Consider the following 17,051-nt stretch of genomic DNA (forward strand, 5'->3'; position numbering starts at 1 on the left):
AAAAATTCATTTGAATTTAATCTAGCAATACATGTTATAATTTCACAGCAGCCCTGCTGGTTTGTACAGATCCGTTTGTATTCTAAAGGTAAGCACTTAACATGGGTTTGTCCTCAGTATTTGATCTGCTTCAACAAAACAACATGACACTTATTAAAGACAAAGAAAATAAACTGCAATGTCTTTTCAGAAACCTGTGGAGTGCTGCGATACTCCCGGAGAAACAATAGTGACCATGCAGCAGTGTGGTAGAGCAAGGGTTTTTGTCAATGAGTCTCACTTACATTGTTATTACAGCGCACAAAATGCACATCCATGACCAGATCTAAATATTACTTTAAGGTGGTAATTGCTGTGCCGTTAAATAATTGGAGTTTAATGACTGCTCAGAGGTAGAAAAAATAAACTAAATGACCCAGCTTTTACAATGTGTGCTTGGCTGTTCTACAAAACAAATGTAGGCAGAAATTTACAATAAACCGTCTTACTTCAGAAGAATCTGTGGCGCGGGTGTGTGTGCCAGAAAGAGAAGTAGTGAGGTGTGTGTTTTTGTTAATTGATTTTCAGACAAACTATTAAGCGAGCTGTGTTCACATTTGGCTCCTTTTCAACCTTTCAAGTGAACTCAAAGCAATGAGTGTGATTGTTTGTGCAAATTGACAGCAACCACTTCACACAAGCCCTTCTGAAGGGATCCCAGCACAGACCTCCTTGGGAGGTGATCTGACTTCAGTTCATCTTAAATGTGGTTAATCTTGTGGCAAAATGACTGCAAAATAGACGAGAGATCAGTGGTGCCATCCTTCAAGCCAGGATGGAATAATTACCATGTCATTTCCAAACATCACTGTGCTGGAGATGAATAGTCTGCAGTGGCTGACTCTCTCTCTCTCTCTCTCTCTCTTTGTCTTGTGTGTGAAAACAAACCATGATTAGCCTGTCAGATTCAGCTGATGATTACCCTGATCAATTTCAATAATGGCCCTATCTGTTTCATGCCGTTTTGATTTGGGTATTGGCTCTTTTTTCACATCAAGGAGCATAAACCTTGTTATCCCCAAGAGCCACGAAGGAAAAAGAAAAACTGAGGTGCACATGGGTGGTGGACTATGACCTCACCAGAGCTGGGGGCAAGCCAGGAAAAAACATGAGAATTTTCTTTTAAGAGAGGAAAAGATGAACATTAACAGAGCAGAGATCACCGGCTCTGGCTCGCTCTTCTCCTTTGGGCCTGCTCAGTGTTGACCGAGCTCGCATTAATTTAAAATAACCATATGTGAAAACACACTCAATCAGAGCTGGGGGTTCATAAGAAGCACATCATTGCCCCACCATTAAACAGGCACACAGACTAATTTGTTTTAATTCACTGTTCCTGTTTGATGTTGTGTTAATGGAATCCTCCAAATCCTTTAGTGCTGCCCACAAACCGATGATGTGGAGTGCAGCTCTCATAGAAACCAACAGTCAATAATGGTTGTGTTTGTGCGTCTACAAACACAAACAGCAATACACTTTGCAAAAGAGAGGCATTGCCTCCCACATTGCAAAACCAGTAGCCTAACATAACGTCTGGCTTTTTTGTTGTTGTCACTCAACTCTTTTCCACTGCTGGGGGGAACCTGAGTGTGGTCTGGCAGTTGGTGTAAATTGTTTGCCAACATAAGAGATGTGAAAAAGATAAATTACTGGCTTTAATTCTTGCTGCCTTGTCGTGAGAGGTATCTGATTGTTGCATAAAGTCCTCACACTCAATAAACTAAGGTAATGGAGGTCTGTCGTTTGTATGCTGCCTCTCACAGCGCCAGTGGTGCTGCGCTGATCTTTCTCCATAGAACACAGATATAGGATTTTCTTGTTTTGTCACATCACCTGTCTTTTCTTATAATGCAAGCTTTATGTCAAGTGACAAGAGCAGCTGTAGTGTTTTTGCTCGAACAACTGATCAATTTCAGTTGATGAAATTGTCTCACAAACAGTACAGTGAGCCTGCAATTCCTTTCTTTTCAATAAGAGCTGGAAATGTTATGTTCAGATGAGCATTTCACAGTCATAAACCACAAACTGTACATTTTGGTTTAAAGGTATCTATGATTTCCAAATAACCCCCTTATGTTAAACCCATATTATAACACAACATGTTTACCCTCTTGTAGGTGAAAAGACAATACTATGGAAAAAGTGTTTGGTGTTGAGACTAGAAAACACAAATCCTATGAAGTGTGGCGTATAAACTGCTAAAGTCTTTGGGTTATTGGTGTCTAAATACATGCAGAAAGTGTTTATTTTCTATTAGCATGATTTTACTGAGTGGTCTCTAACCCTAAAGTGCTGGTCTGGAACATGAACAGGAACATTTTCTCAAATAACCATGTTGTGTAGAAATGGCATGATGTTTACACAAGTAGGAACAGCATTAATACATCTGCATTGCTCAAGTCAGACACAGTCTCCACACCAGTGACTAAACTCTCTCTCCATTTTTAACTACTTAATTATAACATAATTATTCTTGACACCATTTTTGTGTACAATTGTACTGGTAAAAAAAAAGACAACAAAGACATAAAACTAGGGCATTTGTCCTAAATAATTACAACTTCATATTTTGCCTTCTCAAAATATTTAAAACTAAACATAATTGAAAAATGTAATTAAAATATTAGCATAACACAACTGCAAGTAGTATCGCTATAATGCTGAGAATACTTGGAGGTCAAAAACAATTCTGCTTGCATCAACCAGACTGAATGATAATTATTATACATTAAAATATGATAATACTAGGCCGTCAGCCTCAGGGTAACCTAAATTCCTTCTGCTTCACTATCTCTGTTTGACTTTGAGGTTTTTAACATTCACCTCTCATACTTGCTGTAAATTTGCCTTTTTTTAGTTGAGATGAATATGCAATGTGGTTAAAAATTAAGACAAATCCATTTGAATAAGAGACACCACATTAAAAAAGTATTTTTTTTTTTTCAGAGACATATACATAAAAAGAGACAATCCAGAATTATATAATTTAGAGAGAAAAATATCCAACATAATTCAATTAAAATGTGAAACATTTGTTACATCCTTGAAATCTAAAAAAAAAACAACAGAAACTTTTGTTACGTACTTATTTAGTGGGTCAACATAATTACGTAGCAGGATACTTCATGCACTCACTGTGCATCAGTTTATGGTTCCGGTTGAAAAGAAAACATCAGACGCACACACGCACGCACGCATACACACACGCACGCACGCACACACACAAACATTTGTGTTCGAATCCATTCCTCTTCAAAATCTGAGCAGGAACGGCAGAAACACTATGAAGAGGAGACAGGTGTGTGAGTGCACTCCCATGGCGCCACCGCTGCCATCCTGAACTGCTCTCGGTCCTGACAGGGGGAAAAAAAACAACATGGGTAAGTTTCACCATTGAAGATTGGTTTGTGTTAACTGAAGGTACGTAAATGATCAGATAAACTATCTATTCCTATCTGCTGATAACAATTCTTTGGCTTAATTCCTGCCCAGCATTACACTAAATGTATGACTTTGTGATTACTGTGACTGTTTGTACATCATTTCTATATGCAAACCAGTGTACATGATAAGTGATCACACAGTTTTGCATTTTGAATTTATAGTTTAGAATTAGTGGGTGTTCAGAGGTATGGAATATTAGTTTATATTACCATGTAGTTTACATGACAGAATATAGTAGCACTAGCAGACGTGTGTGACCCTAAGACACTGAATTGTTAATGAATCTGCGGATGAAGTAACTCCTAGAAATCAGATTTGCAGAGTAATACTAATAATAATAATAATAAAAATACAGACAGAAAGGCAGTGATCCTTCTTTTTTAATCAACATAAATAGGAACATTTTTAATGAACATATCTGGCAAGTTGCCAAATGCATCTACAAAATTCATTTTAATAACAACACAGCTGTGTGTTGATAAATGTTAAAAATTTTGAAAATTCTCACTGGCAACATATTCCATTTGTTTTCCAACAATATATGTACCAGCTCATTGCAACTAAAGCATGGCACTTTTTAATGGTTATGTTTATGTATTCAGCACGGGGTTAAGTTTAGGAGGAGATTGTGGGATTAAAAACTGGAAAAGTCAACTGAGACAGAACCACCTAATCTTATCAACAATAAAAACAAAATCATGATGTTTCACTAACCTAAGCAAGTGCTTTTATTTTCTAAACCTAACCATACATGGAACTCAGGATGTGAACCCCAGTCCCTGGTGTCAAAGTCCTGAACCTGGTCTTTATATGCCAAGCACCTCCCTTCACTGGCATTAACATTGTCACTGAACATAATCCAGGGGAAAATTATTGTATATATATATATTATTATTATAGTTTCCTTACAAATTGACTGAACAAATTTGTATTATATCATTTGTAGGAGACGCTGCCGGGGGACATTCAGAAAACACAGTAATAAAGCATTTTAATCGTTTGTTGGATGAAGTTCATTTTAACTTAAACCAACGTCGATGCCAAATCGAGACTACATCAGTGGTACGGAGTATCTGAAGGTTCTATTCTAAGGTGCTTCTTTGTTTTCAGTCTATGCCCCTATTATATATTGTTGACATCCTTATTACTTTACCATGCTAAGCATATACAGCCAAATCTGCCTGTATCTATAAAATAGTTTATTTCAGTTTCTTATATAAGTTGTAAGTTAATCAACCTTATGGTCTGATTTATTCTTGCAGATTTATTCATGCTAAAGTAAAGGCGTTTCTTATACAGTCAGTATGTATTTGACACACATCATGTTGTGACAACTTATTTTCTGAAGCAGACATGGCTGAATATGAATGTGTAATTGTTTGGATGATAATGAATGACTGGAAGCAGGAAACCAAAGCCAGGAAAACCATCTTTGTTGGGAACTATAAATAAACACCACATAAAATGACAATATTACGTACAGTAAAAGCTTCCATTAGGGAGATAGAAGGTGAGCATTTAGTGCTGTAGATTGCTCTCGTTTTTGAGTCTGATGATCAAGGTGACATGGTCTGCAGCATCAAATGCTACACTAAGGTTTGAAGGGATTAAAACTGAACATTGCTCTGCATCTAGTGCTTAAAGGTCACTCTATATTTAACAAGGGCACTCTTTGTACTGAGAAATGCTCTGAAACAGGATTTTCTTAAGATTTTGCTTTGACTTCCAGATTTGCCTTGGTCAGATGTAACTGGGAGTCAGATCTAATCTCAGTGATGTTGTAGCTAATATTTGTCCAAGTCGGACATTACAAAATAATATCGAATCCAATCGTTGGAAGTATATTTTTCAGTTTTTCCCTAATGAGAATTGCTGATAATGTTCTTGAATGAGTTTGTCAAAATGTCAGCTTTATTCTTTAGTATTTAATGCACCTTTGGTATTATAGATGTATTCTAAATGTTACAATGTTTGCACAGATTTAATACATTTCGAGGAATCTACTGCTAAACTTAAATACAATTTCATGATGCAAAAACTAAAACATATAATATTTTCTTCATGCTCTTTTTAGGGATGAGGCAAGTTCCATCTAAATGAATGCATTGTATGAGGATTGAGGACAAATTTTAACTTTTTACTTTGAAGCTTGCAACACAATGACTACTCATTTCCCCTGGATTTCCATGAGTTCACCACAGTTTCCTTTGGGGCGTCTATCCAATTACTCTGCCACAGTGGATTATCCCTAATCCTGCATATGGCTAATTAGAATAATGACGTTCACTCTTAGTCAAAATCAAAGGCATTAATACAATTGTGTTAATGGAGTGCGTTTGCTTACAAGATGCTGCAACCACCAGTCACAAAGGCACATTAAATGACAAGATGGGTGAGGTGTTCTCCACACTATTGCCACAGCTTCTGTGTTTGTTTATCATGTTTGTCACTATTTGCAGATACAAGAGACATTTCAGCTTGCAAAGAGGTTCTACAGATTTCTGTGTTTGCTTTTGCTGTTTTCCATGTAGTATGTACAGCGGAAATACAGTAACGACAACGCACAAACAATCACACAAGCACAAATGATGATAATAAAAGATGATGAATACTTACATTGGAAAAATGCCATGCAAAAATCAAAATGAAGCCATGTCAGACAGTGAAGTGGTTAGGTTTGCAAAGGAGAAAGATGAGACACGGTAAAAGAAATGGGCAACAATGACCATTTTCACAAAGGTATCACATGACATTTGAATGGCAGTTTGTTTTGCTATTACTCTTTTTCAAAGATGCTGCTTGCCACACAACAGCTTTGACTCATCAATTTCTGAAGAGAACAAATACTTATTAAAGTATTACAGTACAAACTAGACCCAGCCAGAAATGATTTGTCTCTTTTTGTCACACACTGTGTATAACTCCAGTGACACTGTTGTCTAACTTCCAGTTTGTGAAAATGCCAATGTTTGTCATGTGCCAGCATGCTGTTAATATTGTCAATGCACGGCAGCTGAAGTGCATGCTGGTGCAGAATACTAACCTTGCAGTAGCGTTGAGCTAGTGGGTTCAATTACCACTACACCAGGGAAACAAATGGAACAGAGCAACTTATCGAAACCAGAACAGCAACACATCATTGACAACAATTGTGAAAAGCATGATAGGTAGGCTGCTCAATGGACTTCTACACTGTGGCTGCACTGTTGCACACTTGTGTGTTCAAACTGATCAGCCATTCATCAAAGTACAGGTGGTGTCAAAAGTCCATTGCAAAGCTTCATCAGTTCGGTTAAAGTGATGTCACAGAGGTGTCTTTTACGTACATTTTCCTTATGGCTTCAATGAGACATGGTAGGACAGTTACAGAAATAGCCACAATGCTCATGAGATATTTGGCACCAGGTGTTCAAGAGTGAGCGGAGAGTGTTTTCTCAGAGGCTGAATCATGACCATCACCAGTGTGAGGGATGCTTGCCACTTCCTCTCACAGTGAATCTCCCAGTCTATTTCCTGATCTATTCCATAATTTCTGAGTCACAGTGTCTTCTGGTTTATTAAAAAATGTTGTTGTCACTGTGCATAAGAGTTTACAAGTAAGCAATACATTTCTTACTGTGATACTACTAACGAGGAGAACAGAGCAATAAATAATTGTTCCATTTTACATTAAAAGTGACTTGGTTGCTTATACAAACATGAGGCATAGAGCTGTTCAATACTGTCTAATACTGAATAATCATTGTCGTCTCGTTAGCTCAGCAGCAATACACAGTACATTAAAAAGTGTATTAAAATACAACAAAAGCCACAGAAATAATCTCAATGTGATAATTCTGTTGGCTGCTGAGCAATTAACCTTACGAATGGTGCTCTGTGGGCCTAATTTTGTGTAGACCTGACTGTAACATTTTGGACCAACAACAGACTGAATCAGCGCTGAATGTTACAGCGTAATGAACCTTGATGTGATCACTCATCTGAGAACAAAAATGAACAAACTACAGTCAGTGACCATGACTGCCATCACATTTACGCAGAGGTGCGTGTCTGAAAGGGGCTAAAGACTTTTTCCCTTATACAGTCACTAGAAAAGAAACAATTATCAAAACAGTGAATGCTCTTTTTCTGAGCTTCACAAATGACTCTTTATATCAGCAGAATATGAGCCAATTGGTCCAATAAAAATTAAAAAGAGCAGTATCAGTGAATTATTGTTATGCCTCTCATTACTGTGGGGAGCCAGCAGGAAGTCAGCCGGCTGAGCCAGATGAGGACTCACACTCTTCAGGCCCCAAAATGTGGAAGTCTGTCTACTTTTTAGGGACATCTGGGAACACAGGATTCAGCTCTCTAAGTACATGCACAAAACTGAGCAACTAATGAAATCACATAAAGCCAGGCTGTGGCTTATTCGATTTATTTCATTTTCGTATATTTATTTTACACAAATTGTGGCTGCCTGCATATGAATTTATGTTTAAACAGTAACTGTACAAGCTTTCAGAAAATGGATAAAGTTTGAATCACACTGATAGAGAGAAGCAGATTGGAGATTTACTGTATATGAAAAAAAAGATGCAGATTAATTAATTTAATTAAAATGTACACTTAACATCTACAGCAATTTATATCAGTTTATGTAGTACTATAAATTTAACAGATTACTGTACTCACCATACAGAAGGAAGCTTGTGTTTGAGCTCCCAAGTTTGTTAATGGCGACACAAGTGTAGTTGCCATAATCTCCGTCCGACACATTAAAAAATGTCAGCTTCGACAGTGATCCAGTATTCACAATTTCCATGCCATCAAAGCCATTGAGGATCCTACATCGGAGCAAAAGAAAAAATCCATTGACAGACAGTGTATGCAATTAACCATGTCCATTATGTTTGCTTTTCCAAAGTCATTTGCCAAATTACCTATGTTCCTGACCGCAATAATAATTTTATTAATAATTAGGACCAATTTTTAGCAAGCTTAATGTATGACTGGCAGCTGATCAATAACCATCAATACTTGTGAAAGGGGTTGCAGTAAGCATGCACACACACACACACACACACACGCGCGCGCGCCTGTGTAAAATACAAATGTAAATCCCATTACCTCCTGTCATCTTTATACCACTCAAAATCTGCCTCAGGCACTGCATCAGCCTCACACTCCAGCACTCCTCTTTGGCCCAGAGTCACTCCAACGTCTCTGCCCTCTGACACAGTTGGAGCATCTACAAGCAGGCGGCAACACATGAGAGCACTGCGATCAGGACTACAAGGCAGTACAAGTCAAGAATATCAGGAGAGGGGTCAGAGCCTTTTCTCTTCTACAGAGGATTTAGATTCATAGCTGTGATCTACACCATGACCTCGAGTGATGTTAAAATTTTGTCCAATATTTATCACAGTGGATGATGTCAGCATATGATGCAAAGGAATTAACCATTCTCCTTAAACTTCAGCAAAGAAGCTAAACATTAGCAAACGTATTTGACTGTAAATGCTTGGGCGAGCGTTCAGTTTATGCTATCCTGTATACTGTATGTGCCCCCAAATCCTCACATTTTGTTCTGGGCTCTGTGTGCCTTGGATACTGGCTTTTGATCCATATAAATATTAGGGTTGCATAACACCATTCCAATCCAGTACATTTAAATTATTGTAGTAATAGTTCCAATAGGAAAGCACATGCAAGAACTATTCAGCCCCATTGCAATTTAGAAGAGTGTTCAATGCAGGGTCAATAAATAAATGGATTCTGGGAAATCCATGAAAATCCATTTTAAAATCTAAATATGTACATTTTAAAACTTAAATCAGCTGAGTTAAACATTAGAATGGCCACCACTAATTACTCTGCTTATTAGTCAGGCTACAACTACAACCACAGTCCAACTATGCATTGGTACTCAGTTTACAATTATATAACACAGAGAAAAGCAGCAAAGCTCATATTTGAGAAGCTGGAACCAGTAAAGATTTGGCCATTTTGCTTGATAAATGATTAAATCATTATCATATTTGCTGATGTATTTTTTCTGCCAATAGACTAATCTATGAATTGACCAATCATTTTAGCACTGTTTATTGAAATATAATTAACTATATTTTTTACTCAATCCTATATTAAAATGTTTTCATTGTGGACTTACAGTTGACGGTGATGTCTACGGTCTGGACGTCTGTGTCGATATCGTTGACGGCTGTGCATTCGTAAGTCCCAGCTCTATGTCTGGAGATAGATGGGATTTCCAGGTACTCATCGTCTGATGCCAGGTCCCCTATAAAAGGTCACACACACAAAGTGGAAGAAGGTGGAGTGGGTCATTCAGAGTTAATGCAGCAAGTCAACAGCTGTGGCCTTGATAGTCATTTTCACACTCTGTGTCACATGCGTGGCTTCTGGGAAAGAAACCGTCACAAGTTCATGGAGAGAAAGGAGGAAGGTATTAATAATGATAATTTTGTTTCTGACCTGTGATGCAGTGCAACCAATTCTTTTTTCCTGGTATTTATATTTACAAAAAGAGACACTATTTCAGTATTAACAAAACACAGAGAGAAGTTCAGTTCTACCTCCAACGCAGATATCAAAGATCCAAGTTCAGCAACAGCAGCAGGAGTGCTGACAGATTCCCTTAATTCTCGTTGCAACCAGATCTGGTATGACAGCCAAAATTCACACAGCTACATGTGTGTCAAAACTTACATAAGTAAATAGCATGACATGTGCCCAATTCTGCCTCTGCCTCTAACACTCCTCTATTGTTTCTTTCAACATGTACAAAGACCGGTTCCTGAGCTCACTGACACTTTTCTGAGGACATTACAACACTTGGTGATTAGTGCTTTGTTCAGCCCCCACTCATTATCACTTGTCTGTCAGAACTTGCTCTTTTTTGTGTCTCTTAAGCCTGCAAGCACACCAGGACTACTACTGAGATATGAGAATATGAACGAGGGAAAATGCCCGCCCGCTACTTTTTCTTGTATCAATTTGACACGCTTGACAGAGACACTTAATACAGCACTCAACCTAAAGAACAAAAGGCGTAATTGACTTCAAGCCTCCTCCCAAGATGTTTGTAGGTGACAGTAATAAATTGCACATGGATTCACTTTGCTAGGTTTTGGCACATTACTAAATTGCACCTGGGAAGGTTGTTATGGAGAGAAGTCCTCACTGACACACTGATCACCTGACGAGGAGTATCAGGAGGACTCATCTAGGTTTTCAGGTTCCACTCCGTTCCTTCTCTGCATAGCTTTCTATCAAAAGGAGATACTACCTTTTGCCAATAGAGACCACAGTGTCAGTTAAAGCTGCACTGTGATTCTCTGAGGAGAGTTAATCAAGACAAGGCTGCCAGCTGACGCACGTTCCTCACATCAAGCGTCCATTTTATGGCAGGTAGCATCACATTAGCAGCATAAGCAGCTGTCCACCAGACTGACACAAGAAATCAATGATTCTCCATAGTAAATGGCCTCAAAAATAAAATAAAAAAACAAACAAACTCACATATGTCTTATTAATACTAATCTTGCGGTTGGTATGCGTGAATGCTTCTATTGCTTTAAAATAATCCTGTCATCGCTGTCGTTCAAAGTCTTGTTTTATACCACAGCAGAGTTTCCTGCAGTTTATCATGATGTGGGCAAGGTGCTTAATATGAAATGAAGATTGTCTCTGCTAACTAAAAAATTTACTACACTTTTATCACATTTATGTAAAGCTTGAGGGGAAAAGGGCAGAGCAGCTATATTAGATAGCAGAGGCCATGTATTTAATGAGTGAGGGGGTTATCTAATTAAACTGTCATCTACTAACTGAATTAATAAAGAGACTAAAACTCTTTGAAAGCCAGTGTCTGTCCTCGGCCAAGAAACACTGCCCTGTAGCACCACTCTACGCTTGCTGTTGGACTGTGTGGTTTTGCAGTTTAGCGATGGTCGTCTCTCGTAAAAAGAGCTTGCTCTTAGTACCCAGATTTTTTTGTTGTTGTAAGTAATGGTATTGGTATTTCTTAGTTTTGCAATTCAAGTAATAAGTTATTATGTATATAAATAAGCAGTCTGTTTGTTAAAAGTTTATAGTATTTGCATTGTTCCTGTTTCTTTCCTACTTCTTTATCAACCGGGGCAGCTGTGGCTCAGGAGATAGAGCGGGTTGGCTATTAACTGGAAGGTCGGCGGTTCAATCCCGGCTCCCCCAGGCTGCGTGTCGAAGTGTCCTTGGGCAAGATACTGAACCCCGAATTGCTGCCGGTGTATGAATCTTAGTTTCTGTTTGAGCACTTTGAGCTCAGTGTGCGAATGTTGAAATCAGATGTAGTGTAAAAGTGCTTTAAGTGGTCGAAAAGACTAGAAAGGCGTACGGAGCACTTACATTCTTGGACAGCAGCTGCATTCAGGTGGAAAGTGTCCAATCTTGCTCTTGTGTAGCTCAGCTACTTTACATCATGGAAGTAAGAAACCAAGCATTGACCTAGTTAACTGGTTGCATATTGAAACATGATGTACTGTCAGCTATAAGAGCCGTGTTTTATTGTTATCGTAGAGGCAGCTGTGGCTTTTGCGCCTCTGCCCAGTCAAGATTGTTAGCAGCCTAAAGGCTGCACAGGTGCAACCTGTCAAGAACCTGTGGTTTCTATTTACTTTCATGTACTTCAAATAATTCAACTTTTTTCATTGCAGTTGAATTGCAAAAAAATAACTTTTTATATACACTGAACAAAATTATAAACACCAGTCAGTATCTGGTGTGACCACCATTTGCCTCATGCAGTGCAACACATCTCCTTCGCAGAGAGTTGATCAGGTTGTTGATTGTGGCCATTGGAATGTTGGTCCACTCCTCTTCAATGGCTGTGCGAAGTTGCAGTCAGGTTGAGACCCCGATGAGGATGACGAGCAGATGAGATTTCCTGACATGGTTCCAGTCCCACCTCTCCCCCACTCCAACGCCATCTTCAAACAGTCACCTTCCCCCTCTGACCTCTCACCTGCAATCAAGATCTGTGAAGAGGAAGTGAGCCACCTCTTCCAAAGGCAGAAGATCAAGAAGGCTCCTGGACCTGATCATCGTGCCTGAAAATCTGTGCGGACCAGCTGGCCCCCATCTTCACTCAGATCTTCAACAGATCACGTGAAGTTCCCTCCTGCTTCAAATGCTCCACAGTCATCCCGGTCCCCAAAAAACCCTCCATCTCTGGACTAAATGACTACAGGCTCGTCGCCCTGACATCTGTAGTCATGAAGTCCTTTGAAAGACTGGTGTTGGCCCACCTGAAGGACATTACAGGCCCCTTGCTGGACCCCCTGCAGTTTGCCTACAGGGCTAACAGGTCAGTGGATGATGCTGTCAACTTGGGACTGCATCATACCCTGCAACACCTCGACTCTCCAGGGACATATGCAAGGATCCTGTTTGTGGACTTCAGCTCGGCGTTCAACACCATCATCTCGGACATCCTCAGCACCAAACTCACCCAGCTCACTGTGCCAGCCTCCACCTGTCAGTGGATCACAGACTTCCTGACTGACAGGAGTCAGCAGGTCAGTCTGGGGAACATCACATCTAGCACCCGGACTATCAGCACTGGCGCCCCCCCAGGGGTGTGTGCTCTCCCCACTGCTCTTCTCCCTTTACATCAATGACTGCAACTCAGGAGACCCATCTGTCAAACTCCTGAAGTTTGCTAACGACACAACGGTCATCGGCCTCATCTGGGACAGTGACGAGTCGGCCTACAGACGGGAGGTTGATCAGCTGGCTCTCTGGTGCGGTCAGAACAACCTGGAGCTTAACACGCTCAAAACTGTGGAGATGACCGTGGACTTCTGGAGGAGCCCCCCCCCACTCTGCCCCCCATCACCATACTCAACAGCCCTGTGTCTGCTGTGGAATCCTTCAAGTTTCTGGGTTCCACTATATCCCAGGACCTGAAGTGGGAGCCCAACACTGACACCATCATCAAGAATGCCCAGCAGAGGATGTACTTCCTGCACTGTCTGGTTTGGATCTGCCACCAAAAAGGACAGGAGCAGACTACAAACGGACAGTCAGGACTGCAGAAAAAAATAATTTGTGCCAACTTATCCTCCATTCAGGACATTTCCAGAGTCAGGAAACCGGCAGGAAACATCACTGCAGATCCATCTCACCCGGACACAACCTGTTCCAGCTTCTCCCCTCTAGTAGGCACTACAGAGCACTGCACTGTCTCAATATGTCTATATTGTTTTGTTAATAGTGTGTGTGTTCTCTATTCAGTAGCCTGTGTCTGATTTTATCATTGTATTATTGTATAAGTAAGCACATCGTGAGCAATGTACAATGCTGAGTCAAATTCCTCATATGTGTACACATACCTGGCAATAAAGCTGATTCTGATAAGTGCTCAATAACACAGATTTTGACAGATTTGTGAACAATATTTGAGAGAAATGGGCCTTTTGTGTTGTAGTCTTAGATCTTTGAGTTCAGCTCATGATGAATGGGGCAAAAACAAAAGTGTTGTGTTTATAATTCTGCTCTGTGTGTATATATATATATGGGATGGCCAGGGACCATCCCATGTTGAACAAAACTTCCAGAGCCAGACCAGCACCCATAGACCAGGTGAAAACACAGACCCTGATTCAAATCGACGGTCTAAGGACAGAGGCTGTTGTATGCTGTACAGATTGTGAAGCCCCCTGAGGCAAATTGGGATTTATGATATTGAGCTATATAAATAAAATTGACTTGTATCTTTTATTAACTAAATTAAACTGATGGCATTGTGTACTGTGCAGTTTTTAATTGTTAACCTTTGTTAAACATCTGCACTTTATGATGTATTGTAAAAAGTATCATTTACATTTAAATAATATTTTTAGATGAACCCAGGGAGGAGACCACCGACCCTGATGATAATGACGACTATGTAGAATTGGATGACAGCAGCAGAAGCAGGAACCTCCCAGTTCAACCATTGCCTACATTTACTGCACCTAAAGGTTCCCAAGGTGGATAATTAAGACTCAAAATGTTATTAACCCACCATGTAGCAATATGTGAATTGCCCTTTTGTCTTGATTGTCTGTTGGAATGCAGATGTTTCTTTGGACATTTTGGTTAATGCTTAAAAACCTCAGGATGTTATTTCAAAGTATGTTATTTAAAAATTTGCATTGATTACTGTAAAGTATACAATAAGTGGTATACAAATTAAGCTGTTATTATTATTAAAATTGTGATTGCTTAACAATGACCTAGTCTCAGTCAATTTCAGCATTGACTATGAGGATTAGTTCCACAGACTCATTTTGAAACTTTTTATTTCCAGATATTTCTCAAACCAGAGCTAATAAATACAGTTAAGTTTAATCTGTCAAACTTTTGCCATATCAGAAATGAAGGTTACGATATGGTAACCCTAGTTCCATAAGCACAGGCGGAGCCCTCTACTGGACTCTATGGGTACTACCTCGGAAATTTTATCGTGCACGTAGCCGACCAATAAGAGGTCGCTACAGATACATGCGTGACGTATAAAAAAGCAGTGTCCCTTCTGCCTCAGCATCCAACTGCCTCTTCAGCAGATGGCGTCAGAGCGGCGGGGCTCCGCCTGTGCTTATAGAACTAGGGTTACCATAGGTAAACTTCGTTCTATCTCACACATGCTCCGCCCTCTACTGGACTCTATGGGTACAGTGGGTGGAGCCCGATGACTGTCCGCCCTAGCCGCGACAAGCCAAAGTCCATCACACCGACCCGGTCGGCTACAGGCCGGCCAAAGCCCAGACCACCAAATCACCTAGTGACAGAATGGTGGGACACCCCTGAGAAGGTCGCTGGACCGATATGGGTTTGGCCTGACCATTAACACCTGCACCATGCATCACCTTTGCCTCTTGAGGTTCAGATGCAGGCTGGCAAACCAACATTGTAGCCGTCGCATGTGCAGCAATCCCACAGGGACCACCTGATGGACTACTGCCTTGAGGCCCAAAAGAAGCATCACTGACAGTGCTGTTGCAGCTGTCCCCTGCTGCAGCCAGTGGACCACCAAGCGACGCGCACAGATACGATCTTGGAGTGTTGCCGTTGAGCACAATCCCCAGACACTCCGCTCACAGCAGTGGCTGGGGGGAGCTCTCTTCCCAATTGATCGCAACCCCAGGCTGGTGGGGTGCAAAATCAACTGGGCTGTGTGGAGATCATTCAAGACTTCAATCTCTCCATGACCATGAGGTCGTGAGTAGAAAGGAACCCTCATGCCCTTCTTGCGCAACAATTGCAGTGCGATGCATCTGCTGAGCGTGTGGGGGGCTAGCGAGTAGTTGACGGGGAGCCTAATGTATTTGTAGGCTACCACCTGAGAGGAGAAGCGTAGAAATTCCCTGTTACTGTGTCACCTCAACATGAAATAGGCGTCTTTCAGGTCGATGGCGGTGAACCAGTTGCCGGGCTGCACTGGCTCCAGCAGTTTCTTGATCATCAGCATGTGGAAACACCCTCTTGTCCATTACGCTGGTTCAGGTGGCGGAGATCCAGGATGGCTCAGAAGCCTCTTGTCTTTTTGGGGAGCAAAAAGTACATGGAGCAAGACCTCTGTGCATGTCATGCGCAGAGATGCCTGAGACAGCCTGCTTCAGCAGAAGTTGCTGGAGGAAGTCCACTTCCTCTTGAGAGGATGGACTGGCTTCCGTTATGTCCAGAAAAACTGGTGGTATGCAGCAGAACTGAAGAGAGTAGCCTCGTCTCAGAATGCTGTCCACCCAGCTTGTCAGCATGCAGCGGCGTCACCATTCTGCATGAAAATGTGTGCACGTGAATTCAGTGAGCAGTTTGCCGTTTGCTGAAGAAAAAAGAATGCTGAGGCAGCAGGGACACTGCTATTTATACATTACGCACGTATCTGTAGCGATGTCCTATCGGTTGTCTACGTGCATGACAAAATTTCAGTGGGCAAGTGTGTGCGTGTGATTGGAGGAGGTAGTACCCATAGAGTCCAGTAGAGGGCGGAGCCTGTGTGAGACAGAACTGTCTAACTACTAAGGCAGCAACAGTATATTTTATATATAGTTTATACTATATCATATTCTATGATCATGCCATATTTGTCATACTGTTTGACTAGTTGGGTGCAAGTGTCCTGTAAAACACTCAACAAACCTGTGCAGTTAGTATACCACCAGGTTTCCAAGGTGCTTGATAGAAAGCCAAATACTCATAACCACAGTCACAGTCTAAACAATCATAATTTACTGAGCTGGGACAATCATTTTAAATTTACAGATGCTTGTCTTATCTATAAGATTTTGCATGGCTTGACTCCTTCCACTCATACTGCTTTTATAAAGCAGAAAACAACTAATAATAGACACACTCGGTCGGTAGCAAGTGGAGACTATATAATACCTATGAGGAGGACTGGCTTCGGACAGTCAGCTTTTTCAGTGAGAGCAACTCACACATGGAATAGTCTGCCAACTGTTATTAGAGATTGTGAAACATATTATTCATTTAAATTTAAATTAAGTGTGTGACCATAGTCTGTTAATTATTCAGAAACA

At 40.6% G+C, this 17,051-nt stretch overlaps 1 protein-coding gene across 2 annotated transcripts in view; it reads right to left on the minus strand.

The window, feature by feature from the left end:
• Nucleotides 1-2,959: 2,959 nt before the first annotated feature.
• The window catches only part of ntm (neurotrimin), a 159,950-nt gene continuing 145,858 nt past the window's right edge, over nt 2,960-17,051 (minus strand). The window contains exons 4-8 of one of the 2 annotated variants that reach the window (XM_046039400.1): nt 9,638-9,766; nt 8,596-8,716; nt 8,161-8,312; nt 6,527-6,562; nt 2,960-3,392 (exon numbers count right to left, since the gene is read on the minus strand). In XM_046039400.1, the coding sequence (XP_045895356.1) occupies nt 3,292-3,392; nt 6,527-6,562; nt 8,161-8,312; nt 8,596-8,716; nt 9,638-9,766 (539 nt within the window). In that variant the 3' untranslated portion in view covers nt 2,960-3,291. The remainder of the gene's footprint in view (nt 3,393-6,526; nt 6,563-8,160; nt 8,313-8,595; nt 8,717-9,637; nt 9,767-17,051) is intronic. The other variant, XM_046039401.1, reaches the window with a different exon arrangement.

Source organism: Micropterus dolomieu, linkage group LG23 (assembly GCF_021292245.1).
Source record: "Micropterus dolomieu isolate WLL.071019.BEF.003 ecotype Adirondacks linkage group LG23, ASM2129224v1, whole genome shotgun sequence".
In the NCBI taxonomy this organism is placed as follows: domain Eukaryota; kingdom Metazoa; phylum Chordata; class Actinopteri; order Centrarchiformes; family Centrarchidae; genus Micropterus; species Micropterus dolomieu.